Source organism: Battus philenor, unplaced genomic scaffold, assembly GCF_028537555.1.
Source record: "Battus philenor isolate CCGP_79_NKW_IND1 unplaced genomic scaffold, ilBatPhil1.0.hap1 SCAF_29, whole genome shotgun sequence".
Lineage (NCBI taxonomy): Eukaryota > Metazoa > Arthropoda > Insecta > Lepidoptera > Papilionidae > Battus > Battus philenor.
The window spans coordinates 3,313,380-3,338,998 of NW_027181692.1; the positions used below are offsets into that span (position 1 = coordinate 3,313,380).

The 25,619-nt window shown below is 36.8% G+C and overlaps 3 protein-coding genes across 3 annotated transcripts; all 3 read left to right on the forward strand.

The window, feature by feature from the left end:
* Nucleotides 1–2,247: 2,247 nt before the first annotated feature.
* Nucleotides 2,248–6,264, forward strand: LOC137926355 (uncharacterized). Its single transcript, XM_068769958.1, has 3 exons — nucleotides 2,248–2,309; nucleotides 4,447–4,572; nucleotides 5,577–6,264. Exons 1-3 carry the CDS (start codon nucleotides 2,277–2,279, stop codon nucleotides 6,144–6,146), a joined length of 729 nt encoding a protein of 242 aa, XP_068626059.1. The 5' UTR covers nucleotides 2,248–2,276; the 3' UTR covers nucleotides 6,147–6,264.
* Nucleotides 6,265–7,505: 1,241 nt separating this feature from the next.
* LOC137926450 (uncharacterized) lies at nucleotides 7,506–13,994 on the forward strand. The gene is made up of 7 exons (XM_068770049.1): nucleotides 7,506–7,520; nucleotides 8,371–8,436; nucleotides 8,537–8,677; nucleotides 9,690–9,805; nucleotides 11,652–11,833; nucleotides 12,398–12,581; nucleotides 13,823–13,994. The coding sequence occupies exons 1-7, from the start codon at nucleotides 7,506–7,508 to the stop codon at nucleotides 13,956–13,958; spliced, it is 840 nt and encodes a 279-aa protein (XP_068626150.1). The 3' UTR covers nucleotides 13,959–13,994.
* An 8,733-nt stretch (nucleotides 13,995–22,727) lies between these two features.
* On the forward strand, nucleotides 22,728–23,426 carry LOC137926451 (uncharacterized). Its single transcript, XM_068770050.1, has one exon. It carries the CDS (start codon nucleotides 22,728–22,730, stop codon nucleotides 23,424–23,426), a length of 699 nt encoding a protein of 232 aa, XP_068626151.1.
* Nucleotides 23,427–25,619: the final 2,193 nt, after the last annotated feature.

Sequence of the window (25,619 nt, forward strand, 5' to 3'; positions counted from 1 at the left end):
AGTGGTGCTAACTTGCAGTATAATTGTTATAGTTTTTGTAGTACAAGTAAATGAATTGTTTTGTTTAGGTAGAACAATTTGAACATACGCGAGCTTCGAGCTCCGGTGTGCAGATATGTGGGGATACTTCTTATGTTTTCTGGTGAGGTTTTTAAATTTATATTGTGTTACCCAAGATTTAAATTTAAGAAATTGTATACATCACAGCGAAATAGTGTTTTTTTTTTGGATTTGTTTAGCGTGTAGTATATCAATGAATTAGGCAAAAGATGATATCTTCCAGGCCATCAAAGTATCGGCAAGGAATAGACCTAGCCCAAAAATCGTCTCGATTAGCAGGCGGGTTGGCGATCGCAGTGTAGTATTTTATGGTACACAAGAGAGGCTGCTGCCCATCCCCTAAAAAGTTGTTTGTGAACAGTGGCAATCACATATAATTATTGCACAAAGTGTGAATTATATAAGATTGTACCCTCAGAATTGAACCCGCGACCTACTATCGCAAGTCAAAATTCTCAGTGCTCTACCTCTGGGCTATTCCTGTTCAATGGTATGGAAATTTCTCCTGAATGGACCACCCTGGAAATATTGATAACTATTACTATATATTAACATTACTACATGTCATTATAATGCATAAACTACAAAATTATAATACAATAAACTATTTTATTGTACAACTAACACAATTAAAATACAATTTAAAACATAAATATAATTATTAAGTGAAATAAAGCCCTCTATGGTGACAGAAACACATCAATGTCATAGATGATGGCGTCGACCTCAGGACTAAATTAAACAACATCACAGCAAAATCCCACGTCGACGGCATATTTACGATATCTCCACGTATTAGGCAGGTTATTCCTATTAATCGATATTTTGCGTGAGTGTCTTCCCCGACTCCTGCAATAATTATTTCTAAAGTTGCTGTAATGTTAGCTATAAAAATTCTCAATACAATAACTGATCTCGCTAAAATTCAATCCTCTCGGTTACCAACGAAAACGAATGCTTAACGTTTTTTAAAACAAAATTAAGTTAAACTTCAATTTTAACGTATAGCAAGAAGTTTAATCATATACCCATATTTATATTGATTTAAGACAAGACCATGAATGGTAAGGATTGAATTTGAACCGGCATTCGAATTAGAAATCGAATGAGAATTGCAAGGTAACGCAAAAAGGGGTGTTGGTAGAAGTAGCCAGTGTATATTTATATGAAGCGATTTCATTCGAATGCTATATCCTCTTTCTTCATCACCATTTTAGCTGTATATCGTTCAATAGTCAACATAGGAATCATAAATAAATTTACTTTACGCATGTCGTCTGTCCACATGGTGAGTGGACCTCCTGCGCTGCGCTTATCTGACCTTGACCTCAGAGTCCATAAGCTCAGAGGGTCATGTTGTCTGCCCAATGCCACTTGAACTTGCCAATTCGCTGGGCTGTCGATGTCATTAGCATAAGTAGATAATACACACACATGTTTCACTTTTAAAACATCTTAATTCTTCCATCATCATCACCGAGACATAAGATGTCTACCACTGGACATAAACCTCCACCATAAGATATTAAAATAGTAATTATAAATAGTTTATGTATGTGCGTGCTATATTTTACAATAAATTCTGCATCCGGCCAACAATTTTAAACTAATTAAAATTAACCAGTTTACAATGAGATCAATATAAAGCGATCTCGTTTGTAGACGTGAAAAAAAGATAAAAGACATTATCTTTGTGATTACAATATAATGGTATTTCTATTACAGGTCTCAACGCTTACAACCCTGGGCAATGTCAGCCCGGATCCAAAAGTCGTGTTCACCTATCCTAAGGCAAGTGAAATTTATTCGAAATGAAGTCAAGCAAAGAGATCATATATACAATTGAAGCCTTAATAAAGACGATCTTCTTCCAACTCAGCAGAGCGACTTTAATATTGTACCTAGAGCAATGCTAAACTTCCTTTGGGTGGAAGTCATTCGCTGTGCTAGCCGCTCCGTGATCTCCACTTCAGAATCTTGAAACTCCTGCTTCCACTTCTACTTACCGTTTCGCTGAACTATATCGATTACTTTCATTTATTGACGGAACTAATCATTACTGATTCGATTTCGTTGAGATATTTCGAGCATAACACTAACCATAGCTTTGTTGAGTCTTGAAGAGAGAAACCATATTACAGTTAATACAGTAGTTTATTTTAAAACGCGTATAATTGTTCCAGTTGCACGACGATCTATTCGAGCAGCACGTGAACATGATGGCGCCTAGAAAGAATCCACATAACAAGGTAATTTATAGCACACAGTTCCTCACCAAGGCATTTACTTGCTGCTCGACTGTAGAATGATGTAGATGATGTTACCTGTTCTGGTTTATTCATTCAGCCGATAGACGAGCTGCAAGGCATATGCCTTTACCAATGATCGCCACGAAGACCGGTCTTATGCAGTCCACGTCCAGCGACTCGTAACCCTGACTATGCCACCATTCTACCAAGTGATGGGCCTACCAGCTGCACGAGCTAAAAGTGTTGGTTAGAGGCAAATCCATTTGGAATTTTAAAAGGTTTTCGTAAACTTACGCTATTTATTAATCAGCAAAAAATGTATTTTACTTTACACTCGTCTGTTGCATTCTTCGATTATTTTTAATGGTCCAATATTCGTTATAATAACTAATGTATATAAATTATAAAGTATTTTTTAAATAATACATTATAAATAAAATTTACACTGATCTTAGTACAATATATAATTCTTCTTTTTTTAGTATCAGTCGAAACCCGTTTATTACAAACCAAATCTTATTCTATCCATTCAAAAGTTGTCTGTAAAATATTTCGGAAAAGTATAAGACCGCAAATTACATTTCTGTATTTTTAACGCTATTTTGTTCGCGTTTTAACACCAACTCGCATGATGGAAAGTGTCTATGTTTTCGAATATGAAATACGCAGGCTATGTAGGTACCTATTCACTTTGACCTCGAAGAAACATGGGATATAATTTTCAGAAAATAAGTGAGTCGACAGATCGTTCTAAGCTCGGTAAGCCTTCAAGGAAACTCCACAGTTAAAGGATGACCCAAAACTGGGATGGTGGGATAAGGTCGTGGGGCTCTGCAGCGGATTCCCCAAAATAAATCCCAAAAACTGACAGACTCGCTACTTGCGCTACTGTATTCTTATCGTAATGTTTCTATGTTTAAAATACACCAATACCTCACTTTGCGTCGTGGTTACATTCCATAAAAACATGACGCAAAATGAAACCACTCAAAGTGAATTAAGTTTTTCTATAGCAAACCATGTAAAGAATGAAGATTTTTAAAAAGAAAATTGAACAAAGTAAACATTTAAAAAACAAATAAATATAACTCTTTATTTACCTTTTTTGTAACCAGAAACAACACGTAAAAATTTATATAAATTTATTATTCTCTTTTAAAACAGCACAACACACTACATTACAACACACTACGTAATTGAAACTGAACTCTAAAATTAGCAAAACAAAGTAAAATTAAAACTTTATAAATATTGCGTTGATTTTAAGTTACAAAGGAAATCCCAGAGTTTTGATGTCATGGCGCAATTAGAAACAAAAGTGTTGCCATCTTTTAGAAAAAAAATTAAAGACTCGAACCCAAAACAACACAACCTCGAAAATCTAACGACTCACAGTGAAAACTAGTACTAATTAAGCAGCGACGCAACTTCGATAAAAAACGCAAAACGAAACGACGCAAAGCGAGGTATTGGTGTAATAGTACATCTTATGAAGTAATAAATAAATAATCATTTATTTCATCATCATTATTATAATAATATCAACCATGTAAATAAGTCAACAAACCAAATTCAATACATTTCGATCAAGTTAAAACTATTGAATATAAGATTTATTTAATAATTAGCTTTTAATTTTAAATTTAAAACTAAGCACAGGAAAATTTAGGATATCTTGAACTTAATTACATACATAATATAACGTCAACTTTTTGAAGACGAAATTTAAGCGTTGATAGTTTATTTATATTTCTTGTATTTATCCTGCGTGTGTCATAAGTTTTAAAATTATAGCTCCTGAATACTTATTTCCTTAAAAACATCTTTCAAGGAATCTCTAGCTTTTAAGTTATAAAAAGCCTGTACAGCTCTTTTCTGTAAAATAAATTTAAAATTAATATCGCCAGTACAATACTATTAAAGTTTTTACGGGATTATAATTATGATATAAAGAAAAATGTTACAATGAATTTAAGAGATCTAGGCATTTATCGTTGAAATGTATTGCTTTTAATTAAATTAGATTCACAATATGTAAATAGTAGGGGACGAGCAAGAGATCCATTAGATGTCAAAGTGTGTATTATCAAAGTGCACCTTATCTAACAATCCATAACACAACAAATGATTACTTCAGATGGAGTCTGAAGCGCAGAAGTCGGACTACTCCGGGATCCCGTACGACTGGCCATCCCTGGACTCGTTCCTGTTGAACCACGAGGACTCCAATCATGATCACAACCGCATTAAGCGAAAGGCAAAGGTACCTCATAATCTATTTTATCATTTTTCTTCATGTACATTGAAGTTTGTAATGAAATCTGTAATGATCATAATGAAGTATAAAACTATCTTCCATTTTAGTGCGACAGGCTAATATCTTCTGACACGACAAAGTCTGCAAGAACAAATAGTAAATAATAATTAGTGATAATATACACTACTACCGCTCGTAATTTTATAGGTGAAAGGATTTCATTACACAGGATGGTTGGTAATGGGTGTAAATTAATTTACGGCACACTTTATAACAAAAACGAAAACGGTTTAAAAATAACCCAGGAAAAAGCGTTAACCTCGAGCCTTTTTTGCTTTTAAACGATGTCAAATATTTGATAGTCGTGTTACTTTCGGGTAATATTGGAAAAAGTAGTATTGGGAAACAACGTCTATAAGAGAGGGCGTAAGCATCGCGGAGATACGGTTCAATAGGTTTGCGAGACGCACGTTGCCATAATATTATTCTGTAAGAAAGCTGCATATTGACTGTGTTGTGAGGTTGATATAATAACTTAGTGTGAAGTGGCAATAATAAATCTCTTATACTATATGTTTGTAGTTTTTACGTGAGATTCAAGAAGAAAATAGACTAACTAGTGAGCCATTGACGAGCTTAGCAGGCTGCGATATATTTAACATACTACTTTTATATATTTTTAATTTAAGTTAATATGATTTACTCTACACGTTGGAAAATATATATACATAGTACCATAATGGTGAAGAAAAATGTACAATGTGCGTTTTTATCACAAGAGCCAATTTCTCCCAGACAACCATAGTGCAGGAACCGAAGACGAATACATAACGGGTAGTTTTTAAAGATAAAAAGATTTTTAATTATAAAGGTAAAAATTAAACGGGATATACTCAGAGAGAGTTAGAAACAATACTAAGCAATATTATAATAGGTTATAAATAATGATTGAAACAAGTGGTTTATCCGAAGTTCGTTCGTGTGGTGACAAGGAAATTTTTATGCTGCAGAACACAAGGAAGTTCAGCGCTTTGAATGGGCCCAAGCTGCGTGAGAGACCTCACCACTACCTGTACCCTGAGCCCGTGAAGGACAAGATAATAGAGTTCACCACCACAACGAAGAAGCCGAGCATCCTGCCGGACCAAATGAACCCAGGTGTGATTTTCCGCGTGCGAATGTCTGACGCGATCCTGCGCATCAAGCAGCGCATGTACGAAGACCCTGAACGTCACATCGAGTCCGACATCATCTACACGAACCTGATAAAGAAGGTGGTGATGGATGAGATCACAAAATTCCACAACCTGTTGTTGATGTACAAAACCGACCGAAGTATAAAAGAACACCTCGGCGAATGCGGCGGCAGGATATATAAGTTCATTAGTTATATGAGCATCAAAGTGCACATATACTGCCTGTTCGATGCCCTCTGGATAGACGGAAACCCGTACGTGATCGGAGACGAGTACTCCGTGACGCCTGTAGAGGTGCCACCTCTCCTGCAGTGCGACGCCGCTGAATGCAACTCCATAGTCTTCGTTGACTCCATTACCGAGCCCAAGGACGTGGAGGAGTGAAGAAACATCTTCCCCCTTATTCTTGCCCATATAAACATCGCTACAGACTCCTTGTGTTATGAAAACTGCTACTCCTCGTTGTTATTCAAGGCACCTGACCTATTAAACCGTGATAAATAAAAAAGATGCACCCGTAACTTATGAAGGGTATATATCAACTTGTATATGTGAATACGGCTTTCCAAAATCAATAGAAGCGGCCATACTTTCTAAAGACTTAACTTCAAGCGGCAAATATGAATACGGCTTTCTAAGATCTCAGTAAGTAAGAGTGATCCGCAAGTATTTTCTGAAAGGTTCTCTTAAACTGGTCGATGTATAAAGGGCTTTCTAGGTTCAAAGTAAATAAGAGCTGCTCAATGTGAACACAGCTTTTTAAGATCACTGTAAAGACGCGTTCATTCTTTACAAAAAGGGTCACTGAAAATTGTGGACATGGCTTTCTAAGAGAATAATACTTTGAACCTATGCGTACGTTCTCTCTGAAGGTACACTACAGCTGAAAAATGTAAATACAGCTTTCTATGATCAAGAAGTAAATAACAGATATGCGTCAATACATTCTGAAGAGGGTCAATAATTCAACTGGTAAACATGAAAATGCTTTTCTAAATCACAGACAATTAGAGTACGTCAGTATTTTTAGAAACGCTAACTTACAACAGGCCAATGTGAACACAACTTTCTAATATAATTAGTCAAGAGGCGTGGAAAACTGACAGACAACGATTATATACTTTTTCTCAACCCGGATTGTCAAGATCTAGTAAATCCGTGACAAATGCATGTATTTCGGAATACCTCCATCTTTTTTCTACCACTCTTTATTCATAAGGCGTCCAAAACAAAGGGTGGCTATTATTTCAATTAAATAGACATGTCACCAAGGAAATAGATATCTTTACTGTACACTACAGTCTACTTGTTACATGTTATCGAATGTTCTAGAAATATGTTTGGAAACCTATAAATAAAATAAAAAATTACAGCCCGGGTGATCGAAAAAGTTTAAGATTACCCTACTTTTTATTTTCATTCGTCTGCTGCTGCGACTTAGTATACAAAATATTATTATTTATAAGACAACATTCTTTGTATAAGTTTCTCATAAAAGTAAATAATGTAATTCTTTTGAGAAATTAATTTCTTAAATCATGTTATGTAATGGTAAAAGAACCTGCCAAAAGTTTTTCTAGCATATTAATATTTATTCATTAATTCTGTTTAACTGTATGGATAGTTATCGGTACTTCACAATAAATGTATACGTTTCAAAACTACAGCTGTCTTTTCATTTTATAAATAAAACGTAAAAAGTATGTTTTATATCGTTATAAATAAAAAAAATAATCTAAAAAAATGACAACACCAGACGTATGAAGTTCTTCAATTGCGTAATAGATGGCGTTGGTTGTATTTTACATTGCGCTATCTCGTTTGTAAGCTGCCGGTTATATAAGCAAATTTAAAAATATTGTATTGTTCAAACTTCTTAGTTGCAGTTATTAATGAACTATTGGCCTCTCATTCCTCCAACATGTTGGGGCAGGGATATTTTTATTGGAATAATAAATACTTGTCACACCGACAATCTCTTTTTCCTTTGGTCACACAATAACTTGAGAACGAATTAAGTACTTTCGTTTATATTTTTATTACTTTCCTTATACGTTTCATAATAATAGAAGTCCATATAATGGAAGTCCATCCTAAGTAAGAAAAGGACCAATATTTAGCCAGTTCCGCACATGCAGTGGTAGTCCTGCAACAAAGTGCACCAACAATGCGAATCACACCGATTAGTGCCAACTAATTACTCTGTGTTCAACTAGTCACTTTGTGCTTGGCACTAATCGGTGTAACATAACTCCTGAAGATGCCCCGTGGAGGGGTGAAGCGCGTGTTGAGTGGTTTGGCGGTGGCGGTTGTGTGATTCGCATTGTTTGCCGCATAAGCATTTATCAGCGGGCTGGCGGGCGGTGCACTTTGTTGCACGACTACCACTGCATGTGCGGAAGTGGCTTAATATTAGTCCTTTTCTTACCTAATAATATAATAGTTTTTATTAAAAATTAACTATACTAACTGACTATTAAAACTGCATTTAACTATTAGCTTTGAAATTCCGTGACACCAAACCAAGCACTTGTTAGTTGCACTATAAAAATTAGGTTATTTGATACCGTTTGTGTATATTGTTGTAAATAAAAAAAAATTCATACAGAAGCGGCGCGGGCGCATGGGCCGTCGACGCAATAGACCACGCAGTTCCACCACTGAGGTCAACGAGGTAACTATCAAAAAATATATTTTTAGACTGACTTTTCAAATTAATTACCTATGTAATATTAATAGAAATAGATTAATCTGTTCTTTGCAATGTCCTCTAGACAAAGAATAGCACATCAACTGAGGTACCTGTCGGGCGGCGGGGGAACACCTGGGACCTGGAACAGAAGAGGGCCAAGCGCAAACGCTCCAAGAATAAGAAGGACAAACCCAACTACGAGGTCTATGAACCGCCTGTCAAGGTAATGTTTACTGTAATGTCTACATCAATGTATTGTATTACGTAGAGAAGAATTATCCTTTATATTTTATATAAAAGTGGAGACATATTTTTCTTCTAAGGTTATTTACATTTGCAGCGTTCGTGTATGAAAGCTTTACGCTTTACGGCTATTATACTTTGTATTAATATTTCTAACGCTTTTAAACTAAAATTCGTCATGTCAAGGCTCGGTGAAGCAAAATGTCCTGATAGCTGATGCAGTCGGGTCAGGATTCCTGCACGAAGGACGTTGTTGACAGGACGAGCGTGGGAAATTACCACAGCCTGTCCAGGTTTGAGACAATTCTGCAAGTGCGTGTACGCCGTCGCTGGCTGCGTGTTACTGAGGTGGTAGTGAACAACCATCCGTGCAACGTTTGTACCTCAAAATCCGCACAAACACAATGACGAAATCAAATCATCGTTCGAATTTCGAACGTGCAAGAATAATTTAAAAAGTATTAAGTCCGTAGTGGCTACCAATACAATGTGTTACACGAATGCTTTACATTTAACAATGGTAAATACTTGCAATTTTGTTCGATAACCTTTTTGCCATCTTGTAAGTAGTTATAAGATGCTGTTGGTGTAGAAATTTTTGGACTTCTGTTCAAAAAAACACGATGAGTAGTTTGGCAAACCTCTTTTGTTAACCTAACACTGCCTAAAGATTCACTAAGCTTGACTATACTTAAATAATAGTTATTGAGAAAATTACGGTAATTTTACTTGTAAATAAATAAATAAACAATAAGAAATAAATAAATAAAGAAGGTGAATCATATTTTTTAATAATATTAATTCCTAAAATAATAACTTAGACAAAGTAAAAATGTTGTTGATGCCATTTTTGATGCAATTTTTACACTATTCTGTCGAAAAGAAATGTTGGCAACGAAAATTCGTGTTGTTACTAAAAAAAAAATAAAGTCTATCGTATTTAAAAAAATTGTGATATTTTTTTACTTACATATACATTTTTGGATTCTTAGGAATGGGAGGCGACGTTTGTGGAGATGCCGAAGGACCTGTACCAAGCGCACCTAAGACCTGGAGTCATATTTAGAATACACATGGCTGAAGCAATTCTGAAAATGCAGTACAGAAAGTAATTGTTTCCATCAACTGCTTACTCATATTACTTACCTTTGGCAACGTGCGAAGGATCCTCTCTGGGTCGTCGTCCTAGTTTCCATCCACAGAAGCCTACTGCAACGAGCAGGTCTCGCCCAAAGATATTTATGTTGAAATATACTATAATTGCTCCGATTATTAGGCGGATTGTCAATCGCAGAGTGATATCTTTGTACGCAGAGGACGCTGCTGTACATCTTCAGGAAACTTGTTTGTGAGCGATGGCAATCTTTATAATTAAAGTACAATGTGAATTATATATATTACTGTATCCCGGGAATCAAACCGGCGACCTACCATCGCAAGTCCACTACCGCTGGGCTACCACTCCTCTCTGGATGGGCAGACGACACAGAGAAAGTCACGGGAAATCGTTGGTTCCGGGCAGCATACGACCGGTAATGGTGTCGTTCTTTGGGGGAGGTCTTTGCCTTGCAGTAGGCCTCAAAAAACATTCGAGAACACAAAGAGAAACCTTGTATAGTTATTAAAACCGTAAAAACAACGAAATCTTACTACATGTAATGAGTTTTAATAACATACTTATAGTAAATTTTATAGTCATTCCAATTTATAATGTTTATTTTTGAACAAAATAAATCAATTACTCAATTTTGCATTGATGCATTAAAACTTGTTCTAGAACTACGTATTATTAACACTGGTCTTCTGATTTGCATTTTCGGATGGTGTCAATAGATGGCGCTGTATACAGAATGATTAGTTACAGGTGTGAAAGCTTCGAAGGGGTGAATGTGTGTCTCATTTTTAAGCAAAAACCTTTAATGTCTTTACCCCTATTTCCAATAACTCTGTGTAGAGATCATTATGACATATGTTAGATAATTTTTTTTTCTATTGGAATGCGACAGGGCAACAACTTCTCGACAAATAGTAAACACTAATGAATTTTAATACATAATAATCTGAAATTTGAAAACTCTTTCTTAACGCTTCTAATAATTATGTTATTTATTTTTGTACAGGGTGTACCACGCGTTGTTTTTTTTTTTAAATGGTCCCCGCTGTTGGGTACCTCTTGTTCCCCTATCTCGTGTGGGACAGGGACTTTTTAATTCTAGTAATTTATTCATATTTTTATTATTATCATTCTTCTCTTTCATATATCATCTTATCTGTCGTACTGTTTCTTTCATTCTACAATTTTCCCCAGTCTTTCTCTTTCATTCCATTAGCCATACACATCCATCCTCAATCACTACATTCTAGGTTTTCTTACTATTTTATTTTGCAACATTATTTATTGTTCAAATATTTAACACGTATTTTCTTTGTAATTATCATCTTATATTATACTATTTATTACACTATTTTTGGTACTACTATATTCCTTTTATTTCTATATTTTAGTGTTCGTTTTATTTTTACCTATTGCATTTATTACCACCTTCCTGCAGTAGCTGAGGAAACATTCTCTCTCCCCTTCGTCTTGCATGATGGCCGAGATATTCCTTTCCTCTATCTTTTTGCCCATCCGGCATTCGGAATCTGCGCGCAGTCTTCCGAACGCCGGACAGTGGGCCACAAGGTAGACCACGGTCTGGCCCACGCCCGGTTCACAGAAGCACGAGGGGTCCTCCTTGAGCTTGAACCTGTGAAGGTACTCAGAGAACCCCCCGTGACCCGTGAAGAGCTGGGCCAAGACCGTATCCATCTCGACACTGCGTACCACGCGTTGATAGCAAATGAGCTGTACATTCACCTCTTTATAACTTTTCAATCAATAACCAATCATCTATATTATACATATGTACACTGGTAAAGTGAGGTTGGTGATGAAATACTTCTTGTGATGTCAGCTACGGCGAAGATAAGGACGAGTCGGTGATAGAAGCCGACGTAGAGTACCTTCGGCTGACGCGTAAGGTGATCAACGATGAGATCACCAAGTTCGAGGATCTGAAGTGGCTGGTGGGCTGGTTCGGGAACCGCTCTGAGCTGATACAGGAACACATGTGCAACACACGTTACTACACAGTAGGTAAGTAAATCTTTATTTTTCTCCACCGTGTCGTTTCCTCAATGCTGAGGGTCATGACATCAATCAAAACAAGGTCGATTATTGTAAAGTTTATATATGAGATAAACGTGAATGACATTAGCATTATTCTGATGTTAACGTGACAAATGACCTTGGTTTATAGCTGCTTGCATTACATATTGACCTAACGTAACTTTTTCTCTTGGCAGACTTAAACCTTCAGTCCACACAACGCGTGGTCTAAACATTTTTTAACAAGATTGCTAAAAATTCTACACTTTTCCGTGGATCTCTGTTCATTAATAATCTAGTCAAAGTTTAATGGTGGTCAAATATTTAAAGCACGGACCGGGAATCGCAGCGGAGAACATCCACTCACCAGGTAGACAGGCGACCCTATTGAAATTTGCGGAAGACTGGATGCTGGCAACTTCTACACGGTTCTATTGGAAATCGATGGAAGAGGTCCAAATTCCGTGCTAAAATCAAGGCTCAAGGCTAAAATTATGTTGCTTGATGTTACAAGCGGAAAAACTCCTGTTCCTGAAAGATTACGTTTCACAGGTATCCCACCCACGATGTTCACACATAGCGAAGAGTACATGAAGCGTGCGTGCCTCTTTGACAACGTATACCTGGACCACGTAGCTTACGTGGTGGGAGAGGACGGGTCCTTGATGGCCGCGGTCGCGCCGCCCGTATTGCATTGCGACGCCGCCACCTGCACTTCCGTACCGTTCATAGACAGGTGAGAAAGCTCTATACTTTTAACATCACGAAAATTTGTTATGATTTGTATAACGTTAAAATATTTTTTTCGTGGACAAACGCTAATGATATTTATTCTTAGTTTCTCTACAATTTCCAAGCCTTACACCTACCTACCCTTATGGAATTTATAGTTTCCACAGGTTTGTACGGAAATGGTGCTAAGCTTGAACCTCTTTTATAGGGACAAACCTCGTAGTCCTTTTGGGGCCTCGGATCGGGTCAATATACACTACATATATACAAACCTTCTTTTTTCTTCTAAGACAAAGAAGGGTAGGCAGATCATACATACAGGTCAATCAACTTGAAGATTCTTGTTACATCGTTTTGTTTCAGTGTGCCCCAGATTTTTCTGATCGACACTCGGTAAATTCACGATGGCGACTGTGGTTCTTGTGCAGTTTTCTCTTTTTTCCCGACATCGGTATCGTTGTCAGCTAATTAGTGGATTATTAATACAGTCTATTTACATGAGACGGAGAAACAAAATAGCCCCTGAGATATTAATTTAAAATTTGTCGATTTTGAAGGTGGCTGCAGGATTGCGTCGGGCAGATCATACAGCCTAATCTACTTGAAGATAACCCTTACACATTTTTTTATGTTTTGATTGATGTTAAATATTTGACGAAATGAAAAAAAAGCACGGTTGCTTCGCTACATAACATTCTTCTTCGTACTTTAATATATGAAAGATAATTGTCAGTTAGTCGTTAATAAATTTCTCAATTTATCATTCAAGCTTCATATTACATTCGTACAATACGATTTGGTAACCTTATTGTTACTCCAAAGAGCTGGCAAAGGCAGCGCAAGCCAATAAGGTATGATTTTGGGAAGTCGCTGGTCGCCGTGACGATCTTAGTGGAATGTTAAGCCTTGCAGTAAATATCTATCAGCTGATATGGTCAAGATTGTGATTATTAATCAAATACATTCCTTAGGTTTTTACATGTAAGGTGGGCCATAAATTTTTGCACTTTTGAAACATGCGTAGAAATAAAAGTACAAATGCTATTTTGTTTATGATTTATTTACCGTAATTATTATTTATTAAAATTTATTTTTTAAAAATTACATCGTCGAGATGTGCTCCGTGTCGCCGTTGGCCCCTTACTCTCACGGTTTTGGAGAAATCAAGTGTTGCTATTTGCAAAAAATTTTGGCCCACCCTATAATATTAAAGCGTTTCATTTAAAGTAACATTTGCTTTTGCAGTATGATGTTCGAGGAGAAACTCTCCCGGAGCAACGTTCGAACTGTGACCCGCTGCCAGGCAAGCTGCCGCGCTCACTGTCGCAACGACCCCGACTGCCTCAAGCGCTGCAACGACCGCTGCTTCCGCGCCGACTAGCAGACCTTCCAATTCTCAATAAATCTTTCTCTTACCCTCTGTTGTTTTCTCTCTCAAAAAGACTGTAGCATTTTCGCGCCTTATGGCTACTACCATTTTATGTTAAATCATTCTTGCGCGTTAGAAATTAGAACGCCGATTTTAATTCAGGCATCATGATTTATATGTTCGCTATTTTCGGATCTAAATTGTAAACATTCTTTGTATATATGTAATATACGCAACCTCTATAAACACTGGCAACATTCAATGCCTTTAAGAAGAAACAGATGCGTGCTCGGATGGTAACTCCCCTCCAATCTAATCGCGAATATTAGTGACCTCGTCATTATGTTTTACTGCTATATTTACAGTGCAAACGGCCATTGAACATCTACCGGAGTCGTTGTTTCCAACTAGCCATAACTTGATAGTCTTCAAGGAGAGTAGGTATCTTCTAGGCAAGTATGTACTATCGTAGAACTAAACATCGCTTAACATCAGGCTAGACAGAGATCAAATATTTTGCATATATATATATATATATATATATATATATATATATATATATATATATTTATTAATTAACAGATTATATTTAATCTGAACAAAAATGAAAATTAAGGGAATACAAATGAAACAAGGTATAAAAATTGATAAATAATATTTTATTTTGCAACATTTTATACATATCCAACCGAAATAATTAATTCATACAATAATTTACATTGGTTTATTAATGAGACGACAGTTACCTCAATCTTTTTGTTCTTCTTTTGCAAGACAAAGGCCTCCCAAAAGATGATTATTCAATTGAATATACATATAAATCCACTAACAATCATTTACAGTAACCACTTATATGAGAACAATTCTAGAATAGCCCAAATACATGAAAACAAAATCATAATACTTCAACTTAAAACTACTAGGGTTCCAAACACCCGCTGATCGGACAAGAGCCCACAATAAACTCGGACGAGTTTCAATTGTGGTCACTTTAACAATATTCGTAATACAATAGTGGGCATTCAATTAAAAAACTTTATTATCACATAAATATCCTTCACATTATAATAGGATTTGTGTACATACAATTCTGGTAAATTTAAAACAAATAGTGATCATCAATGATGTACGGGACAGAAATACATTTTCTGTAGACGCTGATTGTTCCCTAAAGTGTTTCACTCTTTCATATGTCAATGTATACGTTTCATTACAAGCTATAAGCGACGCGGTACATTTATATCTTAGTAAATTTGTTAAGAACAGTCTCTGTCAAAGGGTATATTATTTACGTTCAGCATGTGTATGAAAATTAGTTACTTATTTTAACCATTTGCGCTAAAAACAAGTGCGTGGCATATGTTTGTCTCGAAATAGCTAGCGACGTCTTTGCAATAATTAAAATATCGCGGTGCACACGTCGCCTAACAAGGAGATTGTTTATTTCCCGAGCTGCAGCTCAGTCGTTGCACAGTAATAAATTAATTTTATTTTGTGCATTGCAATTGTGAAATTTATTCGTAGCGCAAGTGATTAAGGAAAAGAATGTTGTTATTTATTATCAGTACGTAGCGCATTACAAACATTAATTTAAAGCTATCAATTATAAATGATTGTATTGATATTATATAAAAAAGCAAGTTTTGATTTTTTTTTAAAATAAAATTCTTAAATTTATTACAATTTAGTAATTTTACACAAAAGGGTATTTTGTACACATTATCCAAAGAGTTCTATATTTAGGATGTATATAATATATAGGATGATGACATTTTTGTACTACTCTATATATTTGACACGGAGACTAACAAGGTCATAAGTCATAAAAAAAACAAGAAGGTCAAAAACCTTAACATGGTCGTCGGAAGACGCTGATTGCATTCAGCTTCCAACCGGTCCTATTGAAATCCAGCAGAGAACATCCTACGTCTGATATGATGATGATGATGATGATAAAAGTTAATAACAAAACCGATGAATGATAAATGTCCGGTTTAATTTGTTAAGCGACAAATTCTTACGGTGTCGCTTCACGGGTGGATATACCTTTATAGTAAAGATGGCTACGAACAATAAGATATTCTCTCTGGACGCGGTCGCCACCTTCCCCGTAGTGAAAAAACTGTTGTTCGGAACAGTGCTCTTACAGGTGCTTTTGGGACACTGGATTTTCTGAGTATTTATATAAGGGCAGCCCGGCATGCGCCTAGGACCCGAAAATGAACCAAAGTATAATACAGTTTAGGCACAATTTAAAACTGTGTACTTCCTAACACATCATGCAGTTTACAGTAGTAAAAGGTCTTCAATGTAAGTCTTAAATTGAAAATTAAATTTCATTGAATGATGTAATTAATAAAAAACAAATGATACAATAATTCAATGTGAAATATTCGATATTGTAATTCTTTTTATAACTTGTATTTTAACTGTTGATTTGTGCTATGACTAAATGTTTAGAGCTGTTCATATAAATCAATGTTCAAACCTAATTTATTATTAAGTAAGAAATGGACCACTATTTAGCGCTTTTTAACGTTTGGGTTGACCGGCGTTACCTGGCGGAATAGTTGAAAACTGATCTGAAACTTTGATCTGGACTATGACAGGCTGTTCAAAATAGGATCTCTGGAGGAAACGCTCAACTGCCAGATTGGAAAGGTTCCCATAGACCAAAGGCTTTCCATAGACGAGCAGATGTGTGCAATCAAAATGAGCCATTACATAAAACAATACATGCCCAATAAGCCCCACAAGTGGGGGTTCAAATCAATTCTCATCTGCAGTCTACATGGATATGCTCATAGATTTGAGGTTTATTGTGGAGGGGGCTCCAAAAATAACATCTTACCTGGTAAGCCAGATTTGGGAGAGCCTGGCAATACAGTCGTCAGGTTAGCTAAAATGGTACCACGCAATGTGAATCACATTATATACTTTGATAACTTCTATACTCCTGTGCCTCTCGTCACCTATTTAAGTAAGGAGGGAATTTTCTCACTGGGAACAGTAAAAGTTAACCGATTGAAAAACTGGAAATTGCCTGAAAAAAAAACACTATAATGAAAAAGAACGTACCCAGAGGTTTCTATGAGGAAAACGTGGCGACTGTGGATGATATTGACGTAAGTGCTGTTGTGTGGAAAGATAACAAGCCCGTTAAACTTCTTTCCACTTATGTAAGAGCAGAACCAGCAACCACAGTCACACGCTTTGATAAATCGAAGAAAGAGAGAGTTGTCATTCCATGCCCCAAATTCGTCAAGGAGTGTAATGCCCACATAGGAGGCGTTGATAGTAGATTCATTTACAGGTCGTTATCACATCACAATGAAGAGCCGCAAGTGGACCATGCGCTTATTTTATCATTTCCTAGACCTTGCTGTATAGGTTCATGGGTTATGTTCAAGAAGGTAAATAATATTAAAGGAAATTTGGGTACATTCAGACTAGAACTTGCTGAAACCTTTTGTAAATTCGGTCTACCTGCAAATGGCGTTAAACGTGGTGACCTAGTGGGAGCACCACACAAAGAGAATTTGTAATGAAGAAGTTGCGAGGACCAGTTCAAGCAATTCCTTTGAAAGACGTCAGATTAGATCAGACATGTCATTGGGCAGTTTGGCTGGATAAGCAGCATAGTTGCAAATTCCCAAAATGATCAGGCTTTACATTCAAAATGTGCCAAAAATGTCGTGTATCTTTATGTGATGCAAAAAAAAAGCAATTGTTTTTATAAATATCATAATGAAGCATAAATAAATACATTTCAAAAACAATATCCACTTTTATTTTATGCATGAAAGAAAGCCCCGAACATGAGTGCTAGAAAAGTGCAGATGCAGGAATGGCTTACACAAAACGATATTCAATATGAGCAAAAATTCACAAAGGCTGAACTTTATGAATTAATAAAAAAAAAACAGGCCACCGAAAGATTACACAATAGATAACATATTTAGATCGCATAGCCATGAAGTGTTACTGATTGCCACCCTATAATTGCGATTTAAATCCGATAGAATACATCTGGCATTTGGTAAAACGTAGAGTGGCAGACAAAAATGTTGAGCAATTAGAAAGCGCAATCGAACGTCTGACACTTGAGCCGATCGCATCAATCACGAAAGATGACTGGAAGAATGAAGTAAACCATGTAAAAAGGATTGAGAAAGACTACTTCGAAAGGGAATTACTTGAAGACGATGACAATGGCCCATTCAGTTTCATTATAAACATAGGTGACAGTAGTAGCAGCAGCAGTGATGATGACGACGATTACGAGGAGTCTGATTGGTGTTTAGCACTAATCTGTGTAGCAACTCCTGAAGATGCCCCGTGGAGGGGTGAAACACGTGTTGAGTGAATTTACGGTGGCGGTTGTGTAGTTTGCATTGTCTGTCGCATGCGCATTTACGAGCGGGCTGGCGGGCGGTGCACTTTCATGCACGACAACCACTGCATGTGCGGAGGTGGCTAGATATTGGTCCTTTCTTATTTGGGATGGACTTCCGCAATGTAACGCCTGAATCCATTAAATATTTAAGAGTCTGATTCAGTTGGGCATCAGGACACGAGTGGAATTGAAGAGCTGAGCGATTAAAATTAAAATACGTACATTCACTAAATAAAGACAGTTCAATGTGTTTCTGTGTTTACTTTAGTTTACCTATCTATGATTCGTTTTTAGACTATTTTTTTTCTACCTATCAGATAAAAAAGTACGTGCTATTACAATATAAAACAAGCCAATATTTTTTAACATTGCTTTTTTGCACACTATACCAAGTTACCGTTGTGACGTCACAACATGGCGCTAGGCCGGTCCTATTCTTATTTTAATCGCATTGTACATACAAGTTTTATGAAAGAATATTCAACATAACAAATCAACAAAAACTTTCATTTTGTGCTTCTTACGATTTATAGTTTACGTTTTAAGGTCGCAGAAAAACAACGGGACGTATTGCATATCTATAGGGAAGGCATATGTTCAGCCGTCAATGTCCTACGGCTGAAATTATTGCGATAATAACAATATAAAACGGTAGTTTTTCACCTTACGAACTTAAAATTAACACACGATTTAAAAATATAATGTAATATTCGTCATTGTATAACAAAAAATAGCCATTAAAAATATACTATACTATGTAGTTTAGCTTGTTGAATATTAATAATTCAGTTGTATATCCAATTCAATTATTATACCGATGATCCAACAAAACCTTTTATTTATATATTTAGGAGACATAACAATCTTATTTAATTTCAAGTTGTTATGATTGTACAATTTCACAGATTTAATTAAAGTAATAAAATTAATTATAGAAATAATTCTGAAAGAAACAATTTTTGGTGTGGCAATGTTCCACAATGAATTCATATAAAACGTCCGGTGTCTGGGGATCGATCGTCAGTTGCTGCTAAACCGTTATAAGGTACGTGCGAGATTGCAAAAAATTGTGTCTTTTAGTGTTAATAATTTTTTAGTGTCTTTTTCAACATTATAAAGTTCTATTATTGAAGCTAGAGAGATTACATCTACTGGATTTTTTAAGGTAAGTTTTATTGCAGAGATATATGAGTAAATCTTTTGTGTACTCTTGTCAATTCCCTACAGCTGTTGTAATCATAATTGCATTAAAATAAGAAGTAAAATGAGAATTTTACAAGTATTTCATTAAATATTAAATGACGAAAAACACGTGGACACGTGGCAACCTTGAACCCTAGCGGGTACTTATAAAATTTTACATTTTTTGGTTTCATATTGTCTTGTTTTAATTCGTGCTCGGGTCACAGGAATTAAAATAGGACACTCAAAATGTCGTAGAATTTTAAATTTGTAAAGAAAAACATCCCTTAATATTATTATTTTTTTAATAATAAAATTACTTATACTCACAGTCAGGTAGATACTTTTTTTAAAGTTATCTTAGTTTATATGTTTTGAATTATGATCTGAATTTATAAACTTTTATTAAACTGATGGCTAAAGAATTAGAATTACTGAATATAATCAATATTTGTTACCTTTATCATCAAATTCTACCTACACGCAGGTAGATACTAAACATTCTTTCTTTTAATTTTGATTCTTTTTTTTTAATGTTGTCTCGGTTAAAATGTTATGTTATCTTTGACGAATTATCTTTTTGCAGATAGTAAAAATACTTTTGAGGTAAGTAAATATTTTATTTTTACTAAAAATGTAATTATTTTTTTTAATTGCCTTCTTAGTTAGAAGAAAGTCATGCTGTATAATATTTTCATAGACTCCTCAGCAAAAGCTTATAATAGCTAGATGTGCACTAAGCGGTCGGAACGCGCCTTTAAAACCTACGATGAACTGAAAGCGGCGCTAACGAAGGAATTTACAGACAGCGTGATCGTCAAGGAAATGCACGAGTTAATGTGTGCTTGCAAAAAACTCACAACGAATCCTTATACAAGTACCTGCTAATAATGAAAGAGGCAAAGGAGCTAAGTTTCCGGACTACTTAGCAATTCAATATATTGTAGATGGCACTGTGGATCAGAAATCCAATAAATCAGTGTTGTAGTGTGATTACGTACTCCGTGTTAAAAGAAAAGCTAGTGATTTACGAGAAAATTAAGAGTAAAACGAGCGAGTCAGCGATCAGGCAGAAAGAAACCGTAAGAAAACGAGCAGTTCATTATTAAGCGGAATCAGCAATGCGGGCCGGCCGTACGGGCGCAAAAGCAGTGCTATAGCTGTGGAGTGATAAATCATGTGTCAAGTGAATACAGGAATGGAATAAAGTGTTTTGGGTGTAATAAGTTTTTTGGTCACATTCGTCAAAACTGTACGGTGATTCTAATGGAAGGCGCAGACGGCAGAATTACTTGGAAGATGGTGGATGGCAGGCGCATACAAAGTGGCGGCGGTGGCGTTGGAGATCACCCCCTCCCCCCGCCGTCTGGCAGGGAGGTGCAAAGTAGATCGACCATACCCTCACCACTCCACTCAACAATGGCGCAAACTTGGCGTCATTACTCAGGTCTTCCCATCGGTGAGGATCCTGTTATCACCTTCGGCCGTAAGATGGCCCAGAAGTACTCGGAGGAGTACAAGGCAGATGCCAAGGATCGTCCCACCCGCTTCCTGAGTGACTCTCTACAGCATGGATGCACAGACCGCGGCCCGCATGCGGCCCGCCGGTCGAATACTCGTGGCCCGCCGACAGCAAAAATAACACTCTCGTACATTCATTTTGTGCATTTTGGTTTATATTTAATCAATTAAATTCTGGCAACACAAAAAGCTTTCGATCCATTGCCACCAGCCCCACGATTCGAATTACCGAACACTGTGGCAATCAATTTGCCTCCTCACGACTATGTGGCAAAGTATTTAACGAGCGACATTTACGAACAAATTGCATTTCATAGTAACCAAACGTACCTTAGTAAGACGGGCACTAATTTGAACACATCTGATAAAGAAATCAGAACATTCTTTGGTGTAACTATCATGATGTCATACCTTCGATTTCCTAGGATCAGGATGTATTGGGATCAGAAGTCCAGAAGACCAGAATTCCAGCAATTGCAGACAGAATAACTAGAGATCGGTACTTCAAACTGAGGGCCTCATTGAAACTTCTAAATGATTCCGAAGTTCCGGAGCTGGCCGCTGCATGGATAGAATATAAATTGGAACAAGAAAACCTTGAAACACAAAAACGTAACATTCTAGACTATTTGGGATTCAGAGAAAAAATTGTCGACTATTTACTGAACTTTGACACTGAAAATGATGAAGATGGTCCTGTTGACGATGATGTTACCATTGAAAAACAAAGTAAGCGTGCTAAAACAAGTCATCCATCTGATTACATCAGAATGAGAAATGTAGATCACATTCCTGTCATATTAGAGACATCAAACCGCTGCAGGATGCCAAAATGTAAGTCTAACAAAGCGAGACATCAATGTCCTACTTGCAATGTGATATTATGCATGGTTTCGGGGAGAAACTGCTATAAAAACTACCACGAATGAAAGTAACGATTCTTTGTCCCAACCAATAACATTGTTTTTTATTTCAGTTGCTTACTGTAATTACTTTTTGAATAAAAGATTTCGGAAAATATATGGAGTTTTTTCAACTTTTTAAAGCATTGAGACCTGATGTCGCCGTATGGCGACATATTGGAAGAGCATTTTCCGCATAATTTTTATTTTCCTTGGGTCTTAACAAACCTAGAAATATATATATTGTCCATGGTTACCACTTTTTACAAAAAAATACGAACAAAAATATACTCGGGACTGAGGAGGTTAAACTAATAAATAGATAAATGTTATAAAATATGAAAAACATTGTAAACTTACCTTAATTCATTTCAACTATATTTACTTGTAATTGTTTATGTGTATTTAATAAATAAATATTCGAGGTTCAAACTGACAAAACGACTTTGAACGCAACATTTATTTTAGTGGTTTAGCTGCGACATTTGCTTGCCGGCCGGCTATGTAGGTCACGGCCCGCCCTCGCCCGCGCAGCCCCTGCTCACTCCGTGCGGCGGCTGCGCCGGCGCGGGATCCAGTCTCGGTACTATTTTGACGCGGAGCGCATGTCAGTTTGCCCCTCAACTTTCTCGCATAAATACGTTGTTTCGTTTGGTTTTAGTATAAGTTTTCCCATTCTGCTAAAATCTATCTCTGCTTGCCTCGCACCTTCTATTCTTCTAAAAAGCTTTGCTACGTATCTATCTGGCTTGCTTTAGTGGTGACCACCTTTGGAACAAAATGGCGAATGAGGAGAACGAGAACAAAGGATCGGGTGAACAGGTGCTGAATCGCGACGCGGTAAAGGTACAGCCGTTCTACGCGGCAAAGCCAAACCTGTGGTTTGCGACGTTGGAGAGCCAGTTTGTTTTAGCTAATATAACGTCCGATGCAACAAAGTATCATCATGCAGTCTCACAGCTGGAACCGCGGTATGCGGAAATCGTCGAAGATATTGTTGAGGGCCCGGCCGCGACGAATAAATACGAAACCCTGAAAAATGAACTCATCAAGCGGTTGTCTGCGTCTCGGGAGCGACAGGTACAGCAATTGCTTCACCATGAAGAGCTGGGTGACAGCAAGCCATCACAGTTCCTGCGTCGGTTAAAGAGCCTGGCCGGTTCTGGTGTACCGGATGATCTGCTCAGAACTCTCTGGGCCAGTCGTCTGCCTAGCAGTGTGCAGCTCATCATCGCGTCTCAGGCCAAAATGATGCTGGATGAAGTCGCCGAGCTCGCAGATCAGGTCCTAGATGCGGTGTCACCGACCTCTCAAGTAGCAGAAATTTCGGGTACGTCTTCTGGTGGATCTAGTGAGGATAGCCGCATTGACCCGACAAGTACATGCATTGACGGAGAAAGTCGACCGTATGTCGCGGTCAAAATCAAAAAATCGGAATTTCTCAAAACGTCGAGATCGTTCATCATCATCATCCACTAGGTCTCACTCAAACTATAGAAAGTTCCCAATCTGTTGGTACCATAGCAAGTTCGCGGACTCAGCAAATAAGTGTGTTCTCAGCAAATAATTTGTCGCCCTCGCTTCGCACTCGCCCACGCACACAAGGATAAGTAGTTGAAACGGCAACGTCGCATTTCTCAGATTGCTGATTGATCGAATCGACCAGCCAGTGTTGTCATCGTTGCTTTCACAAATGGATGTGCTTTTGTGAAAATAATGTTTCGTGAATAATATTGGTATTTTAGTGTAAATAACTTTTAGATTGAATTAACTTAACATAATTATTATGCCGCGTCCTATAAGTTCCGTTTGGGAACATTTTCTGGTGTTGTGTGAAACGCACGGTAAAAAACATGTGACTTGCAGTTATTGTTCTGTGCAATATAAACATGCAATGGCCTTTAAATTAAAACAACAGTTATTAAAATGTAATAAATGTCCGAAAGACGTGAAAAGTTTATACAAACAAAAAAAACTTCCAACCACCTTGCAGTCACCTTTAGAAGCAACTGTACGTCAACCTACGTTCACTTCAATTATGGCACCGTCATCGTCGAATAGAGTACCATCTTTTTCGGCCACAGCACCGTCATCGTCGACTGTTGAACCATCTTCGTCGGCCATGGAATTGTCATTGTCAGCCATAGAGCCATTAGGCAGGTCACCGCTGCCGTTATTTTCCACTATTAATTCTGATGCTGCGCATAACACGACATTTACGACGCCATCAGTAAGTCACAATGATATAAACACTGCACTAGCGAGGGCTATATATGCATCTGGACAGCCAATGTCTCTGCTCGAGTCAGAACACTGGAAGCGATTACTCTATTTATTTGATCCATCGTATACAGTTCCTTCGAGATACTTGTTGAACAATACTCTTCTTGACCAAGAACATAAAAGAGTAAAAGATGCAATTGATATCAAGTTGACCAAATCATTGACCCTTGCTCTCATTACTGATGGATGGACTAATATAATTGGCAAAGGCGTAATAAATTTTATAGTCACTACCCCGGAACCCATATTCTATCACGCAATCTACCCGGAGGTTCAGAGAGAAACCGGAGAATTAATTAGCAGCCAAATTATAAAAGTAATAAACGAAATTGGCCCTGCTAAATTTGTGGTGCTTGTTACCGACAATGCTGCAAATATGAAAGCTGCATGGAGAATAATCACAAGAGAATTTCCTCATATTTCATGCGTTGGATGTTTGAGCCATTCGCTCAATTTAATTTACAAGGCCGTTTTTAAAGACATTGTTTTTTTTTAAAGACACCCTGCATGATATCATTAAGGTAATAAAATTTATAAAACACACACATGTAGCCTTAGCACAGTTCGAAAAATATCAGGCCGAAAAATTTGGTGCTTCTGCATGTACTCTCAAATTATTTTCCAGGACAAGATGGAGCGGTGCATATATAAGCTTAAATTCGTACCAACAAAATAGAGAAGCGTTAGAGCAACTTGCAATATGCCACAATATTCTTGTCCCACAGGAAATCAAGAATATAATTTTAGACACTGAAATTTGGTTGAAGGTAGATGAAATCACAAATATTCTCGATCCACTTGCGACAGTACTCCTAAAATCAGAGAAAGACAACTCCCTCCTTTCAGATTCCCCATTAATATTCAAAAATGTATGTCAAATGTCCACAATCTTATTTAATTTCAAGTTGTTATGATTGTACAATTTCACAGATTTAATTAAAGTAATAAAATTAATTATAGAAATAATTCTGAAAGAAACAATTTTTGGTGTGGCAATGTTCCACAATGAATTCATATAAAACGTCCGGTGTCTGGGGATCGATCGTCAGTTGCTACTAAACCGTTATAAGGTACGTGCGAGATTGCAAAAAATTGTGTCTTTTAGTGTTAATAATTTTTTAGTGTCTTTTTCAACATTATAAAGTTCTATTATTGAAGCTAGAGAGATTACATCTACTGGATTTTTTAAGGTAAGTTTTATTGCAGAGATATATGAGTAAATCTTTTGTGTACTCTTGTCAATTCCCTACAGCTGTTGTAATTATAATTGCATTAAAATAAGAAGTAAAATGAGAATTTTACAAGTATTTCATTAAATATTAAATGACGAAAAACACGTGGACACGTGGCGACCTTGAACCCTAGCGGGTACTTATAAAATTTTACATT

Excerpts from the sequence above, each read along its gene's own strand:
- LOC137926355 (XM_068769958.1), top strand. The coding sequence starts at position 2,277 with ATGATGGCGCCTAGAAAGAATCCACATAACAAG. Across the intron at positions 2,310-4,446 it reads GAAAGAATCCACATAACAAG|ATGGAGTCTGAAGCGCAGAA; the intron begins GTAATTTATAGC and ends TGATTACTTCAG. Across the intron at positions 4,573-5,576 it reads GCATTAAGCGAAAGGCAAAG|AACACAAGGAAGTTCAGCGC; the intron begins GTACCTCATAAT and ends TTTATGCTGCAG.
- LOC137926450 (XM_068770049.1), top strand. Across the intron at positions 9,806-11,651 it reads CTGAAAATGCAGTACAGAAA|CTACGGCGAAGATAAGGACG; the intron begins GTAATTGTTTCC and ends TTGTGATGTCAG. Across the intron at positions 11,834-12,397 it reads CACACGTTACTACACAGTAG|GTATCCCACCCACGATGTTC; the intron begins GTAAGTAAATCT and ends TACGTTTCACAG.
- LOC137926451 (XM_068770050.1), top strand. The coding sequence starts at position 22,728 with ATGGCGAATGAGGAGAACGAGAACAAAGGATCGGGTGAACAGGTGCTG.